The 22793-nt window shown below is 43.3% G+C and overlaps 1 protein-coding gene across 3 annotated transcripts; it reads left to right on the top strand.

Moving 5' to 3' along the window:
• Positions 1 to 1950: 1950 nt before the first annotated feature.
• On the top strand, positions 1951 to 22341 carry LOC121924068 (transmembrane protein 198-like). Of its 3 annotated transcripts, XM_042455150.1 has the most exons (6): positions 1975 to 2073; positions 2161 to 2288; positions 9288 to 9531; positions 11566 to 12141; positions 13596 to 13744; positions 17502 to 22341. In XM_042455150.1, exons 3-6 carry the CDS (start codon positions 9345 to 9347, stop codon positions 17646 to 17648), a joined length of 1059 nt encoding a protein of 352 aa, XP_042311084.1. In that variant the 5' UTR covers positions 1975 to 2073; positions 2161 to 2288; positions 9288 to 9344; the 3' UTR covers positions 17649 to 22341. The 3 variants fall into 3 exon arrangements, with proteins under 3 accessions (XP_042311086.1, XP_042311085.1, XP_042311084.1); XM_042455152.1 differs by lacking the exon at positions 2161 to 2288 and having other exon boundaries at positions 1951 to 2073; XM_042455151.1 differs by having other exon boundaries at positions 1970 to 2288.
• Positions 22342 to 22793: the final 452 nt, after the last annotated feature.

Here is a 22793-nt window from a genome sequence, read left to right as displayed (position 1 = left end):
AATCCAGCTTCAGGAGGGCACAAAAAGCAGCCACAAAAAGCAGCTCCTTTTTGTGCCCTCCTAGGGGTGCCATAGCCGTGGAGATGCAGTTTTATGATCTCCTTCGGCGCTGCATCATGTGGATGCATGTCAGAGGTGCATCATGATAGCGTGCGCCATGTGGACTGGCGTGTGTCCAAATGGTGTCATGGGGTGGAGTTAGAGCATCCAGCATGAGGACACTGCGCCCTGACTTCGCCCACAGGCCGGCACAAAGTGTATAGGTCCTCAGTCTACAAAAGCTTATACTTCAACTTCTTTTGCTCAGAACAATAACATCCAAAATCTGCCCAACAGTGATACCTTTATGGGATATTGTGTATCATGTTGCAACATGTATTTTGTGCATTTCAGCTGGCCCCATAAAAGTATTACTCTTGGTTGAACTAGGGATGTTGTACTTTGCTACATGGCCAACATGTCTACCCCAGGATATGCTTTCTTTCACTCAGTCTCAAAAGTGTTACAAGATTCCTTTGCAGGCTGCTACTGAGGAAAAAGAAATAGTAAAGAGTTCTCATACCTGGGATCAAACATTGATCAGAAGAAATCAGGAGAAGATGAAGAATGCGGGGTACAGCTATTAAAGAACTAAAAAAGATGCTAAAGTGCAAAGATATACAATTAAGCACAAAAGTCAGAATCATACAAGCCATTGTATTCCCTATTGCCATGTAGGGATGTGAGAGTTGGACAGTTAAGAAAGCAGATAGTAAGAAAATCAAGTCATTTGAGATGTGGTGCTGGAGAAGAGTGCCAAGGAACGACCAACAAATGGGTCCTCAAACAGATCAAGCCTGAACTCTCCCTGGAAGCCGGGGAGGCTGTCCTACTTTGGCTGCATCATGAGAAGGCATGATTCACCAGAAAAGACAATACTGTAATGCTTGGAAAGGTAGAAGGTAGTAGAAAGAGAGGAAGGCCACAGGCCAGATGGACAGACTCAGTCTGGGAGACCATGGGCCTGAGCCTACAGGACCTGAGCAGAGAGGCAGAAGATAGGGGAGCTTGGAGATATCTCATTCATAGGGTTGCCATAAGCTGAGGCAGCTAGCAATAACCGTTATTTCATTGCATTTCTATGCTGCCTTTCTCCCAGAAAGGGACCCAAGGTGGCTCACAATCCAGTTAAAACAATACAAAATTAACATTAAAAACATACAAAAGTTTTATAAAAACAAAACAAAAAGAAAATGGCCAACTCAGCTGTTTCCTTTCGTTCAGTGAGTCTGAAAGGGGCTGCCAGACCACTTTCAGCAGGGATGTAGGCGGGGGGGGGGGGCTGGGGGGGCCGGGCCCCCCCCCCTCCCATTAGAAAAATGAATGGTGTGTGCTGCTGCGCCGCCGCACTCAAGCCCCATTATAATGGTGGCACTTAGTCTGGACCCCCCCTTCCTAAAATCCTAGCTACGTCCCTGTTTTCAGCTAACACAGCTGAGGTCCAAAACACACAGCAAAACCAATCCACTTTGAGACCGCTTTAACTGCTCTGGCTCAGTGTTAGGAAATCCTGGGAATTGTAGTTTATTCTGGCACCAGAGTTCTCTGACAGAGGCGGCTAAATGCCTCCCAAAGCTCCAGTTCCCAGATTTCCCTTGCATTGAACCAGGGCAGTTAAAGCGTTATTTCTGCACTGTGCCTTGGATTGAAAGTGCCTCCTCTCCGCCTCTTTCTGGCCATAAAGCCACCCTGAGGCAGGACTACAAAGGGGGTAGTGATGGGGGTGTATGTAGGGCTTTCCCCCTCCTTTCCTTCCTTCCTCCTCCTCCTCCTCCAAAGGCCCCACCCCAGATGAGCTCACTCCTCCTCAGCTGTAGTTGGAAAGGATTATTTTACTGAGCTTTGGAGGGGAGGGGAGGGGGCTGGAGGGGAGGATCGGTGGGGCAGAGGAGGGGAGGAAGGATCGGGCTTCTTTTTTGTGAAGGGGGCTGCCTTTTGGCCCTTTCCCCTCAGTTGCCAAAGAGGAGGAGGAGGCGGCGGCGGCGCTGATGCTGGGATGCTCCTGTTGCCAGAGAGGCTGCTTCACTTGAGCGGGTGAGTCTTGCAAGGGAGCTGGGGATGCTTTCCCTTTCCTGCTGCCAGATGGAGACCCACTCAGGTCCCGATGGCCTTTCTTCCTAGGCTGAAAGTGGAGGAGAAAGAGGACGGAGGAGGGAGGCTCTCAGATTCCTCTCCAGCAGCAGCAGCGGCAGCAGCCACTCTCTTTATTGCCCAGACCCAGGAGCCATCTGGTTGACTGTGCAAAACAGGTAAGTACAGGGTGACTCAGGTGAGAAGCAGAGACTCATAAGTGGCTCACACTGGGGCTGATTTCAGCGTTAAAGAGAGAGTAAAGCACATTTAAAGCATCCCACAAATGAAGCGGAAGTGGCGAGGAATTGCACGAATAGGGATCACACGCCATCACGCAAATAAGGCCATATTTGCATTGCTGAAATCCCAAAAGTAAAAAGATGTGCATTCATGCTTCATTGTAACCACTTTAATAGCGGGTTTTGGCAACGTTGTGTGAAATCTTTACGTGTAATTATGCAATTTTTCCAGGATATTCCCAGGATAGCCTCCCAACCTCCTTTGTGTGATAAACTTCGCCTGCATCCACACTGCAGAAAGAATCCGATTTGATACCCCTTGAACTGCCCTGGCTGTATGTTTTTGTGAGACATTTAGCCTTCTCTATCACGACAAACTCCAAATCCCTGCATTCTGTAGCATTGAGCTGAGGGATGTCAAACCGGATTATTTCTGCAGCGCAGATGCAGCCCTGGTTGCAAAGGAGCACCTTTTGAGACTCACTGAAAGAAAGAAGCTGGGAGCAGGAGCTGAAAGCTTCTTTCTTTTAGTGAGTCTCAAAGCAAAATCCCCTTGCTTCCTATTTCCCAGACTTAATACAGCTAGGGATGCATCCACATTGCAGAAATAACCCAGGTTGATAGCACTTTGACTATCATGGCTCCATGGTATGGAATCCTGGGATTTGGATTTTTGTTGGGGCACCAGAGCTCTCTCGCAGAGAAGACTACTTGGCTCAACAAACTACAGTTCCCAGAATTTCATAGCATGGAGTCATGGCAGTTAAAGTGGTGCCAACCTGGGTTATTTCTCCAGGGCGGATGCAGGCCTAGAGGTTTGGGGATTCTGTCACTCCTGGTGCAAGAATATGCTTTTGTGGCAAGGCTTTGCTAAAGTGGACCCCATCCAGATCTGTGTGGATGGAGGGAGAGGAAAGGTCTCTGGAAGAGAGGAAGAGTGGAAGAAGAATGAAAAGCTGGCAAGGGACAGATTTCTCCTGCCAGTGGAGATATGTTTTGTACTCTCTCTCTACATGGTTATGCACTTTCTGAGAGTAAAGTGGAATTTAATATTGGGGTGTCCAGTGTAGTGTAGGGGTTTTTCAGTATTGGACTAGGACCCTGGGAGACCAGGGGACACATCTCTACTCAACTTGGGCAAGTCACACTCTCTCAGCCTCAAAGGAAGGCAAGGGCAACCTGCCTCTTAACTGCCCAAGAAAACCCTGTGATTTTCAAGTTGTTTCCAACTTATGGTGATCCTAAGGCAAACCTGTCATAGGTTACCTTGGCAAGATTTGGTCAGAGGATGTTTGTCACTGCCTCCTCCTGAGGCTGAGAGGATGTGACTTGCCCAAGATCACCCAGTGGATTTCATGGCCAAGCAGGGAATTGAATCTTGATCTCCAGAGTCATAGTCCAGCACTCTAACCGTTATGCCACGCTGGGTCACCATAAATCAGAAATGACTTGAAGGCACACAACAGCAACAATAAACACACTTAGGAAGAAGGGTGCAAAAGGTACAAGGAACAAACAACTCTGCCTCTTCTTGTAAAAGAATCCCCCTGTCTCTTGCCTGTTGGTGTTTTGCTTTATTGGTGTGTGCCTCTGTACAACTTTGTTAACAACTGGCAGACCTTTCTTGCCAGGGCTGAATTTGAGGGATTGCTGGCTAAGCCTTCCACCCACCTCCCAGATTCCCAGCTGTGTCTTCTCTTCCCCTTCCTCAACTCACACTAGTTAATCATGGTATTCTAAACTGATTCTAGCTCTCTGATCCCAAAGGGAATATTTCCGTTGAACTCAGCACCGTTTTCCTGTCTGGGATCCAAGCCATAGTTGGGGAAGAGGAGCCAGCAACACTGCCGTGGCCATTTTAGTTTATATATTGTTCATCCTTCCATTGCACACATGTATACACGCACACCCCAGTGGACAGGAGTTGGGGACCAACTGGTTCAGCTGCAGGTTCTGGAGGGAAAGACTGTACTTCATAATGTTTTTTGGGACAGAGAAGCATATATCTTGTAAGCTGGGAAGTTTCATGATGTGTTAATATGAGCCACGGCTCAGGATCAACATCTGAATTAGTTTCAGCTAGGAATCAAGGTGGGGTCTCTGCATACAGGACAGTAATAAAAATATTGATTTTGTCTATGTGCAGAGTGCTTTCTCCCTCTCTCCTTCAAGTAACCATCACCTATCCTGTTAAACTTTGGGTTGAAAATGGGAGTAGTTTACACCAGGTATTAACATGATGCTTCTGTTAAAGCTGTAATTAATTGAGGCTTGTATGCAGGAGTTCTAGACTTATTTCTAAGATTTCTAGGTTATAGCTGGGACTTTCTCTACTCTCCTAGCATTCTCTTCTTCAAAATCAAAACAGATTTAAAAATTTGGAAGATCCTGGTGGAAACGTTTTCAAGAAAAGATTGGATAGACTAGAGAAGGTTGAGCTTGTTAGGTGATCACTGAGCTTGATTTTTAAAAGCGTACTTGACATGTCCTGTATTTTCTTACTTGAAAAGAGTTTTCATATAGGACAGCACATGAAACTTGAGAACCCTTTGTTATGTTGAATCTTGTATACACTGCATATAAACTGTCCCACTGCCAGTGGCTGTTTTCCAAGATACACAGACAAACCAACATGTGGGCAGGCATGACTGTAATATCTAGCTATCTCTGTGTGGAGTTTACACTCTTTCCTTGGAATGAAGCACATGTAACTTGTGCTACACTACAAACTGTTTCACAAGGATAAATTACTTACTGATTAACTTTATCTATCCTGTGGAACATGGGGGGAGGACTTAAAATGGATTTTTAATGCTTTCAGCACATGGTTGTGGATTCAGATTAGTGACTGACAGTATAGAAGTGAAAGCTGTGTTCTTTAAAATGGGCGTAATCCTATGATGTTGGTCTAGGACTATTGCAGGTTACAAATATGCAGAGCTGGTTTCTGTTATTTCATTACCTTGCAAAAGTAGGCACCATCTCTATGAATACATCTCTCCTCTACTTCTCTTGCAATTGAAATTTACTGCTCTCATCACTTTCTGTAAATTTTTTACCGCCATATTGCAGGGATCCCAATGTTGCTGAGCTGCAGCTCTCAGCCAACACAACTAATATGATGAGCAAGACTGGGCATTGCAGTTTGACAACACCAGTTGTGCAACATAACTCCCAACCTGATTGCAGAGTTTTTTCTTTCTTTCTTGGTCTAGAGCACGTATGACAGAATTAGAATCAGAGTCTCGGGGATATCCTTGTGCAGCACAACAGCTCAGTGGTCTTCTGGGACCCATGTCTGGGACAGATTTCCCACCTCTTTAGCTTCTGATGAAAATCCAGAGCTTTTCAGAGTTATTTTTTTGTCCATAGATCCCAGAATCTCACTTGTCTTGTTGTGTGTCTTCCAGTCATTTCTGCAACCTGTGATAGCAACCCTATCACAGGGTTTCCTGGGGCTGAGAGTGTGTGATTCACTCAAGATCACCTAGTGGGTTTCCATGGCTGAAAGAGGAATCAAACCCAAGTTTCCAGGGTTGTAGTCTAGTGCTCAAGCCACCACACTATGCTGGCTCTGAAATCTGTAATCCGGGGGGGGGGGGGGAATCTAACTGTTCCAAGTTACCTTGGAAATATCAAAGATTAAAGGCAAATAGAATAAGGAAACCAAGTCAAAATGACATATCCATAGAAATAGGGAACCCTGTTTTCATGTTAAGTGAGTCTGTGATGTTCTGAATGAGGGAGCAGTTCTTCAAGAAGGGGGGCAACTTGGCAACCCTGGTTCTAGAAGAGTTGGGGCTGCCCATCTTGTCTTCCCTTTCACTCAGCTTGAAATGGGACCCATATGAAAAATGATGGATACCTTCCCCTTGAAGCTGGGATGGGAGCCCAGAAGTTCTGGCTCCTCATTGTAACTCCTGCTCCAATTCTCTAGGCTTCCCCCTTCTCTTCCTGAGCTGGGAATGAGACCCAGAAGTCCTGGCTGGTGACCAAGTTTAAATTGCCATTGAATTTAGACGTAATCGTGGACTTCCACCTCTTTGTGTTTCTTGCCCACCCCAAAGGTGCCTCCGTCATCCCTTTCTAGTTTAAGGGCAGGGATTATAAACTTTGGCTTGGATTTCATGTGATGGCTGCCAGATTTGGAAGGGAGGAGGTTTGATCTATATTATCAATTCCAACCAGTTTGGCTTGTTGTGAGGGGTAGAGATAGCCATGCTTTCCACTGCTTGGGTCATGTGAATAGCTTAACCTTTGGAGAGTGGGAAGGGAATCAGAAGTGAACTGCTTAGGAGACTAAAGTGATGGAAATAAGGTGAGGAGGCTCTATTGAACATAAAGACAGCCTTGCTAGATCAGACCAAAGGCCTATCTAGTTCAGCATTTGCTCTCCATAGGCTCAAAGAATGAACGGCCTTGGCAGGCCCACAAGATGACCATGCATGCAACAGTTCTCTCCTACATCAATTTCAGCAGCACCCAATCACGCTGACATTAAGTCTCAGCCATCATTCCCAAAAACATTCAGATAGATTCCAGCTTTCTCAGTGGACCTCTCTGCTCTTCATGTCTTAAAAAGTATATTCCATTAGGTTTGCTATCTCAGATCCTGGAGATAACATATACAGACATCACACAGAGCTGTTGATTGTCTTTCCCGTCATGAATTTGTCTAGTCTCCTCCTAACCTAGCTGAATTGTTATATCTGGTAAAAGCAAATGTCATTGTTTATGACTGGTGTGAAGAAATACTTGTTTTCCTCTATCCTAAATCTCCTACTTTTCAGCTGCACAGAAATGCTCCAGATTTTAGTATGTAGTGGGGCAGAGAATTTTCTTTATATTAACTTCTTCCCTATTTTTATTTGTATTCAGTTTTATCCAGTATTTTCTCTCCAGTTTTATACATCTCTGTTATGGCCTCCTACTTACCTTACTTTCCTTGTTTGTTAGCAAAAAACCAAAAACCAGATGTTGTAACTTTACCTCAAAGAGGAGTTATTTCAGTATATCGATTTAGATACATTCGTTGATTGTAGTTTTAATTAAATTGGAGTATCTTAGCTGCATGTAGTGGTTTGACTCTGGAGAGCAGGGTTCAAATCCCCTCTCAGTCATGTAAACCCACTGGTGACCTTGGGTAAGTTATATACTCTCAGCCTCAGAGGATGACAAAGTCAAACCCCCTCTGAAGAAATTTGCCAAGAAAATCCTGTGATAGGTTTGTCTTAGGACCGCCATAAATTGGGAATGACTTGAAGGCACACAACAATAATCTTAGCTGCCTTGAACAATATTTTTAGTGAAAAGATGGGATTACCATTTTTAGAGACGATAATACTTTAGCAGAGCAACACCTTGAAGAAGATTTCTACCAATATATGTTGTACAATTGACATTTTATTAATCTTATTCATATTGTTATGGTACTATTTTGGATGTTCATTCCTTTTGGCTCTGACTTTCCATTTTTGGGATGCTGTCCTCTTCTCCCTATTAATCTCATATTCATGCACAGGCAACAATATAGTTTAGGGGATATATCCACAGGGGCCCTTATCACACGTGAAAAGGAACTCCAATCACAAAGCCATTCCGAAGGGAAGGGGAAGCAGAGTCAATTCGAATCCAAGGCAATTCACGTGATAAGTTATCACACGTGAAGGTTAAATTGTGGTCATTCCTAAAGCAAAGTAGAGCGACCGCAAAATAAGTTATCACATCATCAATTCAGATTGGCACCCTTGCGCATGCTCAGTGGGTCTGAGAAGAAGCCCAGGGCAAATCCCCTCTGTAGAAACATTCCAAGAAAACCTCCATGACAGCTTCACCTTAAGGATTGGGGTGAAGGGGGATGAGGATGAGGAAGAAGCAGGATGAAGGGTGCCAGGGACCGCAGGATCGGGGTGAAGGGGGATGAGAATGAGGAAGGATCAGGATGAAGGGTGCCAGGAGGGGCAGGATCGGGGTGAAGGTGGATGAGGATGAGGAAGGAGTAGGACGAAAGGTGCCAGGGAGGGCAGGTTTGGGGTGAAGGGGGATGAGGATGAGGATGAGGGAGGAGCAGGACAAATGGTGACAGGAGGGCGTGAGATCGGGGTGATCTTCCACATCAGACCAATTCGGATTGAAATCAAAGTGAGCTTGGAAACAATTTTTGTCAATTCGCTTGTTACCGAATTCACCTACATCAGGAGTCACTTTGTATTGACTTTGGATCTGGCTCGGAACAACCCCCCCATAAAAAGCAATCACGTGTGATAATTAATCACTTTTTAACGTGAATTCGCATGGTTGGACCCGGAGTGGCTTCGGATTGGAGCTGCAAAATCCGTCGTGTGATAAGCTCCACTACAGAAATAAAGCAGTTTGGTGCCACTTTAGCTGCCATGACTTTATCCTACAAAATCGTGGGATTGGGTGAGACACCAGAACTCTGACAGACCAGGCTGAATACCTCACTAAACTACAAATCACAGGATGGAGCCATGCCAATTAAAATGGTGCCACACTAGTTTATTTTTGCAGAGTGGAAGAGTTGGGGGACTAGGTTGCAGCAGTACCATAATGACTATCTGGACATCAGTCAACCACTAAAGGAGATGGTGGTGGCAGCTGGTGATGGGGCTGATGATGGGAAACTGACACAGAAGTGTTAGCACCCAATATGGCAACTATATAGTGAAACAGATGCCCCACATCTCCTAAACTGGAATGTATGCAGGGTACAGCAGAACAGAGCGGGCAATGAGTGGGTAACACCATGAGTTAACTGCACTGGGTGACACCAACCCTAGTGATGCCACTGGCCTTGAGTCATGACAGTTAAAGTGGTGTCAAATTGCTTTATTTCTGCAGTGTGGATACACACCTTGGTGTGGCTTTGATTGTGATCTTAGTCATTACTGAAGCCTGGTGAAACTGTCTTTACAGGCTGTCTCTCCCACTTCAATGGCTCTGGAAAGCTGAGCCGAATTCTGGCTGGTGAGCATGGATCCCACCTCGCTGCTTCCACTTGTCTTGTCTCCTGACTCCCGGGGCTTTAACCAAGGGGCAACTGAACCCAGTGAGCCTGCCTTGGACCCCTGCAGCCTCCTTTCTGACAGACACTATGAGGTGGTGCCCTCTGTGATCTGTGCTCTCTGCTGCATTTTTGGAGTTGTTTACTGCTGCTTTGGTGAGTAAAGGAGAAAGGATGTTTGTGACTGTATGAACTCCTTGCATGTGTCCCTTCTCTGTCCTCCATCTGTCCTCAAGAAGTCTGCAGCTCCACTTTCCTAACCTACAACTTTGGATGATGCCAAGTACTGCATTTCTTGAACAGGCTGATTCCATAGTTATATGGTGATAGAGAACAGATGGTTTGAAATACAATTCTCTGACACTCCTCCAAGGATTGGGAACCTTTGGCCCTTCAAACATTTTGGACTGCAGCTCACATCTGTCAGCACCCAAAATCCCCCTCCCCCCCAAAAAACCATTGAACAGCCTATGTTGGTACCAGATTGGAGAAAGCAGTATTTCACTCCAAATGGTCAAATAGCTGTAATGTGATCCCAAGTTGGGGAAGGAACAGGCTAATGGACAAAATTTACTGGAGAGGAGCAGGAGTATGGATTTCCCACTTGAGAAAGGAGACAGTCTAGAATATGCACAGCCATTCAATGCTTTGTAGGGAAGAGGCAGGTTAGGAGAAACATCTGTTTACATCCCTATAGTTAGATGTCAAATGATGACATCAGTTCTGAGATCTGCTGATGTCCTGCTGAATTCTAAACACTGCTATAATCATTTCATGAGGACACAGCCAGTCACTTTTTCAATGCTGCCCACTCCTCACAAAGCACAGAATGGCCTTGCTGCAAGCTTCAGAGGCTGTTCAGTAAGTTGGGGAGTGGGACACGGCTCAGCCCAATGTAGGTGTGGACTTACTATGCTATATCAAGCAATACAAGATGATGCCCTATGTGTGTGGAAAGTAGGCTTATAGACAGTCTTTTCTCTCTTCATGGCAGTCATGTGTCAAATTGGATTTCCCCCAGCATTAGGTATTTATTCACACTAACTCAACCTGGTGTCCTGCATGTGTGTCAGACTACAACTCCTATTTCCCCTGTCCAGTGGTGTCCATTGGTGGAGTTGTAGTCAGATATGTCTGGAGGGTACCAGATTGGAGAAAGCAGTATTTCACTCCAAATGGTCAAATAGCTGTAATGTGATCCCAAGCTGGGGAAGGAACAGGTTAATGGACAAAATTTACTGGAGAGGAGCAGGAGTATGGATTTCCCACTTGAGAAAGGAGACAGTCTAGAATATGCTGCAGGGTCTACTCTTCCACCTTTCAAGATGCCTCATTTCTATTGTGGAGCAGATGGTTACTTCCTGCCAAAGATGGAGAACATAGTAGGTGAGTCAGGAATGTTTCTGTAAACATGATCCTGACTATAAGGGTGAGGGGAAAATCCTTCCAAGAGTCCCTAAGCTTGTTTGCTGTTATGAGAACTGGTAGGTCACTGATAGATTGGACAGATGTGGGTTCTGCTGGTTGTGAATAGGTTGATGCACAAAATCTGAACAGTGCAAGGCAGACAGAAAGTCTGCTTGGAAGATAACTATGAAAGGGAATAAGCCAAATAAAGGCAAAACTGCATCTGAGAGCCTTAAACAAATTTGTTTTGTGTAATATAGTAACCTGAGACTTTTGCTGTACAAACAGCAAGAGATGCAACTAGGAGTCAGGTTATAACTTGTGATTGTCTTGATTTTGATAATGGTTATGGGGGACAGAAAAAGCAAAACAGTATTCTTGTTTGTAAGCCACAAATTATTCTCCCTCCCATACTAAACTCACATTTCAGTTACAATAGTTAGCATTATAGCACACTATAACCAGAACACTATGTCCTTCATGCTTGATCTGTTTCGAATAACACCAAGTACCAAGTTGTTTCACAGGAATAATGATAACAAGAAGTCTGCAGCACAAATTACATGAAACCATTGTTCTGAATGGTTACAGAAAGAGGGGCAGGTTTTGGCAATGCAGTTCTCTTGTCACATTTCCTGTGTCTTTGTAGATGCAGCTAATACAGTCCACAGAATGAACACAGTTAGAGGATTTAAACCTTTGTCAATAGTACATAGTGCATGCACTGTATACTTCATCTTTGAAGCCTTCCGCTAATCATGCTTCTTTTCACCCTGTCAACAGGCTACCGTTGTTTCAAAGCCATCATGTTCCTCTCAGGGCTGCTCTTTGGTTCGGCTGTGATCTTCTTGCTCTGCTACAAGGAGCGTATTTTGGACACACAGCTAAGCATGGAGGTCAGCGCCGGCATTGCCCTGGGCATTGGAGTCTTGTGTGGCTTAGTTACTATGCTGGTGCACTCAGTTGGGTTGTTCCTGACTGGGCTTCTGCTTGGCTTGCTAGTGGCCACAGCTGGGCTGGTGGCCACTGAGCCTTTATATCAACTGTCCAGTGCCTGGGTCCCAGCTGGGTCTCTGCTGGGTTCAGCACTTTTGGGTGCTGTCTTAGCCTTGCGCTGGCAGAAAACCCTCACAGTGATCTCCACAGCTGTGTTTGGGGGTGCAGTACTGACCCTCTGCTTGGACTATGCTGTAGAGAACCTGGCTTTGGGGCAACACGTGTACGACCGCCTCCGCCTGGCACCTTCTTCCCCGCTCTGCTGGTGCGGCTGGGCCGTGCTGGCCACCTGGCCTGCTCTTGCCTTGATGGGAATGCTGCTGCAATGGAAAGTGACTGCTGAGGGCTTCTCCCACACAGATGGTGAGTGGACGTCTTTGGGGCTAGTACTGAGGGAGGATATTTTTAGCTATGCACTGAACTGACAGACCAGCTTCTTTGATGGGCCATGCTGGTTGTTGTGATCCAAAAAAGTTATTTTCTCACAAACTCTGTAACAGACGAAGTCAAGTGGATTGCCCCATTTCTCTTCTTACCCCCCTGTCTTGCTTTGTTTATTCTGTTTGTGTAAGAGAAATCCCAAAACAACTTGGGATTTAGATACCTGAACAGCAGCATCTCCCATATTGACCTTTCATTCCTCATCTGGACAGCATCCTACTGCTGATGCCCCAGACCTCTGAGTCCTTCAAACTATCACATTTATTGTGGTGGCACCCACTCTTCCCTCTGAAATTCAATGCATTCCAGTCTTTTTAAAATTCTTAGGTGCATGTTGAGACCTTCAGAATAGTTAGCCCTCCATATCCACAGATTTTTTATACATTATTTCAACCTTCCATGGCTTGAAAATATTCCAAAAAAAATGTAAATTACAAAAAGCATACCTTGTTTTTACTTTTTATATAAGGGGGCACCATTTATAGCAATAGCATCTTCATTTATACAGTATACTGCATCATACTGCAGTGAGCTGTCTCTAAGCAGTTTACAACTGTAAGCTAATTGCCCCCAACAAGCTAGGTACTCATTTTAGTGACCTCAGAAAGATGCTAAGATGCTAAGCTGAGTTGATCCTGGAGTCCCTGGCTGAGATTGAACTCACAACCTTGTGGTTTGTGAGTGAGTGGCTGCAGTGCCAGCGTTTAACCATTGCATTGCCAGAGCTCCATGGGAGCTCCATTTCACTCTGCCATTGTGTTTGATGGGACTTAAGCATCCATTGATTTTTGTATCCACAACAGGTCCTGAAATCAAACCCTAGCCAATACTAAGGGCCCACTGTATTTTTGCAAGCATCCTTATATTTTTACAAAAACAAACAAACAAACAAAAAAAACTTCATGGACCTTCTAAATATTTTATTTTAAAATATTTGCCCCACCACATGAGTTGTTAGTACCCCGAAGGCTTTCATGGCCGGCATCCATAGTTTTTTGTGGGTTTTTCGGACTATGTGGCCATGTTCTAGCAGAGTTTCTTCCTGACGTTTCGCCTGCAACTGTGGCTGGCATCTTCAGAGATGCCTGAAGATGCCAGCCACAGTTGCAGGCGAAACATCAGGATGAAACTCTGCTAGAACATGGCCACATAGCCCGAAACACCCACAAAAAACTATGTTAGTACCCTATAATTATGTTTGTTTGTTTTTTGCAGAATTCAAGTGAATGGTTCAGTTTTCCCCACGGTGGATGTGTTTCATTGGATTAGGGTGCTGTTTCCTTGATCCCTCCTAACATTGTCCTAATTGGGCTGCTTCCTTGTGGGATTGTGGTGATGGATGTTGTCCAGTTTAACACTCCTATTTTCTTACCCAGTGGTCCTGAATCGGCGCCAGAAGCAGCTACAGCTGTTACGGATTCGACAACGTGAAGCAAAGAAGAGGCAGAGCCAGGGCTCCCAGGAAGGCTCCTATCGACACAAGCCCAGTGCTGTTAAGCGCTGTGCAGGAGATGTCCTTGCACCAGTGAGTGGTTGATGAAATGTAACACCCCCCCCACTTTATTATCCTTTTTTTCTACTGCAGTGTCAATTATACTCTCTCAACTGCCTTACCTGAGGCCCTTTTGCACCACACCAGTGTGGGATGGGATCCCCAGGTGTGTGCAATAGTTGATCAAAGGTGGTGGTGGTGGTGCAAGACATGGAGGCCCTGGTTATTCCTCCTCTTCCTCCTCCACCTTTCTCTGTTCTGGAGGAAGAGGAGAAGGAGAGCTATTTTCTTATCAAATGTTAAAATATAAATATATATGAGTGTGTGAATGACAATACACACACTAAGCAAACAAAATATTTTTATTCATATACTATGTTGAGCGTAGGGGCATGACATCCACATGTAAAGGGGGTCACAAGGATAAAAAGTCTGCACAACACAGTTATAGTGCTGTGATCCACTTTAATTGTCCTGCTTGCCTCCTGTGGAATCCTGGGGCTTGTAGTTTGGTCAAAGGCACCAGAGGGGCTCCCTGGTTGAGTGTTCCAAAGGCCCTCTCTGAACTGCATATCCCAGGATCCTATAGGGTGGATGTTGGAAGATTTTTGCATTCTCTTTCCCTCTCCTTAGATAGATAGGGAATTCCTGCATGCAAACTCTCCTCTCTCTCTCTCTCTCTCTCTCTCTCTCTCTCAAACTAACCTTGTGACTTAGGTCATTCCGCCTTTGGGACTAACAGATTTTCTCTCTATAAAGATTTTCAGCTGAATTGTTGGTCCTCCATCTTCCTCCTCTTTCAACTTTCTTTGGAAAGATAGTGAGATAAATATTGCTTTTTACCTGAACTATTCGCTGGCTAGATTAGGATATAGCTTCTATGTAAATATAGTTTAAAGCCATTAGTAAATTTTTGTTTTAAACTACAAGCTATGTGTTTGTTGTTTTTGAGGCAGTCTCAGTTCTTAGGAAAGTATACCGTAGTTAACCAAAGGCACCTTTCTGCTGTTCTGCTAATTTAAAGCTAGACCCTAACAGGCTTTGACATTTTTTATGTTTAAATATTTTTGTTTCCTTACCAAAAGCTGAAGCCTTAGGAAACTCAAATTGCCCTACAGTGGAACTACTGCAATTAAAGTGAAATCATACCACTATAATTCTATGGGCCCATGGTAAAATTGTTTCTGTTTCTTGTGGCCATTCCCCATACCTTTATTGACTAATGACATGAAATGAGGATTATGTGATGAGGACGAGAAGATGAGCAAGACAGAAATTATTAATTTTTGTAAAGTTGTAGGGTAGGGATGAAGAACATGGAGGCTTCCAGATGTTGCAGCACTGCACCACCTATCAGTCCTAGCCAGCATAGTCAGTGGTAAGGGGTGAGGGGAGTTGCAGTCCAGTGACATCTGGAGGGACACACATTCCTCATCCCAATTCAAGAAAGAAACATTTCCCTTCCCCTTAACCTCCCCCACCCCAGTTTTCTACACATGATAGCCTCTTTGCTGATTATATTCTGGAATGGTAGTATCCCAAGACTCTGCTTGGCTGGGCACTGAGGATATTCTGTGCCAATGGATTAAGCCGTTTATCAGCTTCATGGAGAAGCATTGTTTTTCTATTAACCAATAGTCATCAATGGCCATTGGAATCCACCTTGAAGTAGTAGATCCTTACAGCTTGAAGAGATACAAAGCAGTCTAGTTTGACCTCTGTCTTAATGCAGCCAGATCCTTCCTCCAGGCCACCAATTCTGACTGATATTTGTAACCTGTACATAATGTTAATTTCAGAAAGTTATGTATACAGTTGGCCCTCCATATCAAAGGATTTTTTTTAATCAATGGATTCAGGCATTCATGGCTTGAACATGTTCCCCAGAATATATAAATTCCAATAAACAAACCTGCATTTTGCTATTTTATATAAGAGGTACCATTTCACTGTGCCATTATATATAATGGGACTTGAGCATCCACAAATTTTGTTATCCACGGGAGATCCTGGAACAAAACCCCAGTGGATACCAAGGACCCACTGTACTATCACATTTACAATATATGTGCTCTTTGTTGCTTAACTCTGAAAAAAGAGATAATGTTCCCTAGTGAGTAGTATGAGAGCCAGCATGGCATAGCAGTTTGTGTCTTGGATTATGACTTGAGACCAGGGTTCGATTCCCAGCTTGTCCATGAAACTCATTGAGTGACTAGGCAAGTCACATTCTCTCAGTCTCAGGGAAAGGCAATGGCAAACCTCCTCTGAACAAAAAACAAAAAACCATGATAGTTTTGTCTTAGGGTCACTAAGGTTTGCCGTAGGGTTGCCAAGAAAAGCCCATGATAGCTTTGCCTTAGGGACACCATAAGTTGGAAACGACTTGAAGGCACACAACAAGTGACTAGCATTCTGTTGCTTCTGATGCTAGATGCAGTCAGAACTTGGAAGTACAGGTTGAGTCTCCCTTATCCAAAATGCTTGGGAACAGAAGTATTTTGGATATAAGGTTTTTTGGATTTTGGAATATTTACATATACATAATGAGATATCATGGAGATGAGACCCAAGTCTAAACACAAAATTCATTTATGTTTCATATAGACATTATACACACAGCTTGATGATAATTTTATACACAATATTTTTAATACTTTTGTGCATGAAACAAAGTTTGTGTACATTCAGTCATCAGAAAGCAAAGGTGTCATTATCTCAGCTACCCATGAAAAAAGTTTTGGATTTTGGAGCATTTTGGATTTCAGAATTCTGTAACCTGTAACACCAACACTGCTGTTTGTTATGTTCATTCTTAGTAATGAAAAACAGTCATGTAGCTTTTAAGCACTATAATAACAAGGTAAATATTAGGTTTCCTGGATAAGGAGTTACTATGGAACATTTTGGATGGAATGTATTTGCATTCACGATTTTTTATCAATTGAAAAAGTAATGTTTTATCAGCATGATGCTTAACAGTAATAGATAATGACAAGAAATTACTTTCCCCCAAAGTAATGCTAACAAAGTAATGTTTTATTTTTTTAAAAAAAATAACATTTATAAGCTCTGAATATAGATCTCATGTCTAATAGCCATTTGCATCCTTATTAGCCTTAATCCCTCTTTAGAGTTTAAAGCTATCTAGATTGGTGACTACCAGCACATCCTGATTCCATAGTGAAGAAATTTTACCTTCTGTATTTTCTGTCTGTTCATTGGTGCTTCAGTCTAATATTAATGTTCCCTTTCAGCTCATACTGAAAGTGGAGATGCATCCTATATATCTGGCAGATATAGCTCCATTTCTCTCTAAGGAAAACCACATGAATGTTCAGGAAAAGTAGGAATGGGTGAATTCAGGGACACCAGTCAATCTTAGCTGAGGAAAGACTTTGTCCAGACCAACCAGACCCTGAAATCTGCAGCACATGTGGCAGTTTCCCTGGTGCTAAACAACAATTGTACATTACATTAGGAAATTATGCATGAAAGGTATGCCTCTCCAAATTTGCAGGGACACATGCTTGCCATGTGCATTTGATCTGTGATTAGTCATAAGTCCATTTTGTGTCTTACCTGTTGCTTCTTTGGGGACTTGTACTTCCTTCTCCACATTAGGTGTATTGGTGACAATAGACAGGAGATACATATTATAAATGTGCATTAGCCCCTCAAGTGGGGCGGGGCATGCTGCATTTGCTTGGTTCAAGGAAATGTGTTGTTCCCCTTTCCTGGTTTGTGGCCTGACAAGTCTTTCTCTTTCTCTCCTCCCTTCCCTACAAAGAGTTACATTCAGAGCCTGCGTGACCGCCAGCAGTTGGGAACAGGCACTTCACTGAGCAATCTTAATGCCAGCGCTCACACTACTGTGGATCTGGATTACGACTCTGGCTCTACAGTTCCTCTGACCACCCCTCGAGGCTGCCTCTGAAAAGGGTTGACATTGTCTTCTTCCACTTGTGCCTTAAGCAGGGACATAGTTGGACTCAGCCTACAGCTCTGAATATTTTTGCCCTGTATGCAAACATCCTTGGCTTAGCCTGTGATAGTCTTTCTAAATTCCATTTTTCTTTTAATGGTTGAAAGAGGTGCTCCATTCCCCCCCCCCCTTGGGGGACAGGGTTTGAGACCACATGTGACTGAGTCAAAGTAGTACGAAAGAAGGGGTTTTAAAATGTAGTAATTTATTTTCATTTAAGTTAAGTAAAGGAAGAAAAAACACCTTCCTCTGCAGGGTGTCTGGAGCTGCCTTCTAAACTAAGCTGGAATTAACTGGGTACTCTAGCATGGGTGTCCCTACCTTTGAAGCGTGTTTAGTCATGGCCCTCGTGTGGGCTCAAACAAGCCATAGTCATGCCCCCCTTTTCCAAATGAAGGGCTTACATGCCTTAGTTGGTAGCAGACCTAGAACTACAGCTATATGTTCAATGCCTTTTGGTCTAGGTAAACTACCTTTTGTAGTGACCTTACCTCAGGGGTTAAAAAGTTAGGAAGTAACTTGAAATTATTGACAGTGCTACAAGTTGTTGGGAGTTAAATTTATTCCAACGTGTGGTGCTTTTGTGACATTTTGCCTTTGTATGTGTGCCATACAACAGTATCTTGTGAGAATTTACACTATTTCAGGATCCTTTCACATTACACATTTGTAGGAGTGTGATTCCACTTGTAAGTGCCATAGGTTGCATCCTGTGGAATCCTGATTTGGTCAGAAGTATGAGAATCTTGGATAAGGATTCTAAAGTCTGCTCCCCTAAACTTCATATCCCAGAATTGCATAGGATGGGTCCTTGGGCAGCTGAAGTGGAATCATAGCATTATAATTCAGTAGTATGGATAGGCTCTTAGTTAATCCTTTCCCTAAGGCATTTTGGCAACATGAAGAAGGGAGTTGTTCTTCCCAACCTTTTCCCATCCCATCTCCCACCTCAATGTAAATTAAGCTCTAAGGCTTTATTCCTCAGAGTTATTCAGACATTTGCCCCTCATGCTATTAGTCACCTGAGAAGAAAACAGGAACTCCTCAGCCTAACCTTCTCCTTCATGTCATTGCCCTGGCCCCACCACTGTCCATACATTAAGGTGGCATGGAGAACTGGTGATCCTTCAGATATTGTTAGACTCTTAACTCACATCAACCACAGTCAGCAATGGCAGGAGTGATCATCCAAAACACCCAAAGGACTGCAAGGTCCCCATCACTCTATTGATCAGAGCTTGGTAGTAATATATTACAGTACTGTAATGAAATTAGCTGTTGCTTTTTGGGTAACAGTGCTGTGAATCCCAGCTAGGGTAGACCCAAGGAATCTATGGGAGCTTGTTTAATCAACTCTTACACAAGTTCCATTTATTCAGTACGTCTTCTCTAACTGGGAACTAACAGGTGGATTTAGGCCATTTCTTACCAGCACCTGCACTTTTAAAAGACAATGCAACAACTGGTAGTGTCATTACTATTTTTGGTATAACAAGGAATATTTACTCATTCTTAAAATGCTGGTTTTTGCAGGGAGGGGTCTGTTTATTGGGTTTGAGGCCATTTGTGCATTTTTAAGTGAATTTTAAAAATACTCTGATTTTTCTCTTAAAACAACATGTTGCTTTCGAACAAGTAGCACCTGACACATTATTTCTTTAAAATGATGTGCTGAACTCTGGGTCTGAGAAGAGAAGCCTGCTGTACTCCTGTGGGCCTCCTGTATGAGTTAGTATACTGATGGTGCAGGCTTTGAAATCATAGGGGGAACCCACCCTCCATTCTGTGAAGCTGGCTTCCCTCTTCAGACTGTCCCCCTTCAGTAGATGCATGGTGGTGGAATCAAGCCAGCAGGCTTGTTTTGGCCAGAGAGCATGACCCCACTCATCCCTTCATGTGAGAGGTGATGCCACATAGGGCCCTAATTGTCCAGAGTGCCTTTTTTAAGCAACACAGAGCCTTACCTGCACCGAAGTGGTTTTCAGTTTAACTTGACAATGGTGTTTTTTAAGAACATGTACATAAGGATTTAAAGCCTTTTTTTTTTAAAGTGCAAGCTCTTTACCTGTAGGCTAACTACCCAAATGTCAGACCCTGAAGCATTAATCTTAATTCAGTGAGTACATGCTGGATTGTAGGCCTGTTTCAGAGATCTCTTTGTTGTAGCCAGTTGTTTCCTGTCGATTGTTTTTGTTACTGTTTTATAACTCCTGTTTATAATACTTAACACAGATGTATTTGTGCTTTGTACTTTTTATTCCTACTTTCATGGTGGATCACACTGAAAAGCTGAGGTATATATAAGGAATGTACTTTCAGTGAACTTTGTGAAATAGCCACTATCATTTCATCATCTTACGAAGTGAGAAAATGTATGAGCATTGGGGTTTGTTTTTAACCAAGTCAGAACAATGGTCCACCTGCGCCAGGACATCCTATTCTTGGCAGTAGTTAGGGAAGGATAACTACCTTCCAGCAAACTCATCTTTTTTAAAACTGAAATTGAACCTGGATCCTTCTGTCTACAAAGTTTGTCCTCTACCAGATCTGAGACCCTCATGTTTTAGTGGCTTGTCACAGACAGACAATAATTTTTTTAGGAAAAGTGGAATATAGTCTGAGAGTTGCAATGCTGTATGGTCTGTTAGGAGCCAACAGACCTCCAATAAGTTGCCCTCATGCTTTCAGAGAGGCTTTTATCAGGCTAATGGTTCTGAAGCATGAGGAATTTTTGCTCTAGCCTTTTACAAGTCTGATCTCTATTTCCTGGGCAGCTACAGCAGGAACCATACAGCAGGGACAGGATGTCTGAGAAATACTTGAAGAGGCATTTCAAAATATGACCAGATTGCTTGTATAAAAAGTGGGGCATGCCAAAATGTGACCAGACTGCCTAAGTTTCTTATCCTTTAATTAGAAACACTTCAGACCTCTGACTGTAAAGCAAGATAGGGTTATTGTGGCTCTCTAGTTGTCTACAGCTGCCATCAGCTCTAGCCGGTATAGCCATTGGTGAGTTCTTATGGAAGCTGCATTCCAAAAACCTCTAGAGAGCCACATCTGCCCACTCTTAAAGTCGAGGAAAGATTCTCTGCAGATTGTAGTGCCTGCCTCATACATCACGCCCAAGCCAAAAGGATATGTTTCCTATCAATATGTAATTTTATATCTACATTAGAATACAGTCATAGAACTGCAGATTTGGAAGAGGTCACAATGGCCATCCGTCCAACCCCCTGCCATGCAGGAATACACAATCAAAGCATTTCTGACAGATGGCCTTCCGGCCTCTGTTTGAAAACCTCAAAAGAGGGAGACTCCACCACCATCTGAGGCAGCTTATTCCATTGTTGAACAGCTCTTACTGCCAAGAAGTTCTTCTTAATATTTAGGTGGAATCTCTTTTCCTTTTGTAGTTTGAATCAATTCCTCTATGTCTCAGTCTTTGGAACAGCAAAAAGCATGCTTGCTCCTTCTTCAATATGACATCCTTTCAAATATTTAAACATGGCTGTCACGTCACCTCTTAACCTCCTCTTCTCCAGACTAAACATCCTTAATATGTTCCTCATAGGGCATGGCTTCCAGACTTTTTACGCATGTTGGTCCTTCTCCATCCCTGCTTAAATTATTTGAGGCTGAATCAGTTTTTCAAGTCAAGTCAACGTTTGTCTGTTGAGACAAATGTCATCTCACCATGTTGCCATAACCAACAGCAGTTGTTTCTTATACAGAAGATGGATTAGGCTATCTTAAGCTTCCCAACTCAAAGATGACTTTTTTTAGGCCAGGAGGGAATAGAGAGTCACAAGTATCATGAGTCCATACACACAAATACTAATGTCTGGCTATAGCTATGGTGGGGAGGTGGTGTTCTTGGCAAAGTGCTTTCTGACAGCTGTTCCTCCTACAGTGATGGACCAGAGGATTGGCAAGCAGCTGTGCAGGGTTGAGAAGTGTGCAGCCTTTCAGATGTTGGACTACTACACCCTTCTCCATTAGTTCTATTGTTTAAGTCTGAAGGGAATGGCAACCCCACAAAACATCTGGAGAGGTACATATTCCATAACCCTGTTGTGATCATTTTAATTTTCAGCATGCAGTCATTTTAACTTTCTGAAAAGCTATGCACTGAGACATTATGGGAAGCAGAAATGACTTTGTGCTGCTAACCTAGCGGAGGCAACAATGCTGATAGATCCTCTCACTCAGTGTGACCTAAGGCTTGGGCATGTGCATAGTACTTTTGTCCTTCAGTCCAAACAGATGCTGCTCTTCTTTGAAGAAAGATTTGAGCAGGGACAAAGGATTTAGATGAAAGGGCATGAAGATTTCGGCAACAGTACTTCTTCCTGTCCTGTGCTTACTTCTCTGAAAATACTAAAGTCTGTGTATAGCTCTGCCACTGTGCTCCTTTTATTTAAGTGGCAAATTCTATGTCCCTCATCTATAGAACTTCATCTCCTGGTCTTTAACCAGATCTGGATGCAGTTGCTGTTAAGTGAGTTTGTGTGAGTGAGTGAAAGACTGAGTGAGAGAATGTGTGCACGAATATGAGAGAACAAATGAGTGTAACAAATCTTGCATGTGGGCAAGTGCCAAGAATTCTCTGTCTGAAGATGCAATAAAAATAAAGTGAAAGGGGTTCTGGTGTCCAGTTTTCAAAAACTAAAAAGCAGAGCAGCAGTTGCCAGGTTAAAAAATTGGGTAAATTAGAAATCATCTCAGTTGCCAAGTTTTCCATTATAGTGCTACATGGTCATTTGGTTAACAGTCTTTCCCTTGGCCAATAACAACAATAATAATATTGCTATACAAAGCTATACATTAAATTTGAAGATTAGTTTATGGCTTCCCTATCACAATTCCATATCTGATTATACACTAGAACACAATCTAGCCAGAATGTATGTGTGCTTATCAGCTCACTGTTTCTTCAACTTTCAGTAACAAGTTCCATAGTCACATTATATTAAAAATACAGAATACTGCCCTTTTAAAACACCACTTGGAAGAGTTCTTTCCCACAGCTCTTAGAACTCTGCTTTTTATTAAGGTAATCTTTCCCCCAAATAGGTTCAGTCTTTGGGGCATGTC

The sequence above is a fragment of the Sceloporus undulatus genome, chromosome 2, assembly GCF_019175285.1.
Source record: "Sceloporus undulatus isolate JIND9_A2432 ecotype Alabama chromosome 2, SceUnd_v1.1, whole genome shotgun sequence".
Lineage (NCBI taxonomy): Eukaryota > Metazoa > Chordata > Lepidosauria > Squamata > Phrynosomatidae > Sceloporus > Sceloporus undulatus.
This window is presented reverse-complemented; position numbering and strand designations above follow the sequence as displayed.

Coding starts and splice junctions, on each gene's coding strand:
- LOC121924068 (XM_042455152.1), top strand. CDS start 9,345: ATGGATCCCACCTCGCTGCTTCCACTTGTCTTGTCTCCTGACTCCCGG. Junction 12,142..13,595: donor GGGCTTCTCCCACACAGATG/GTGAGTGGACGT, acceptor TTTCTTACCCAG/TGGTCCTGAATCGGCGCCAG. Junction 13,745..17,501: donor CAGGAGATGTCCTTGCACCA/GTGAGTGGTTGA, acceptor TTCCCTACAAAG/AGTTACATTCAGAGCCTGCG.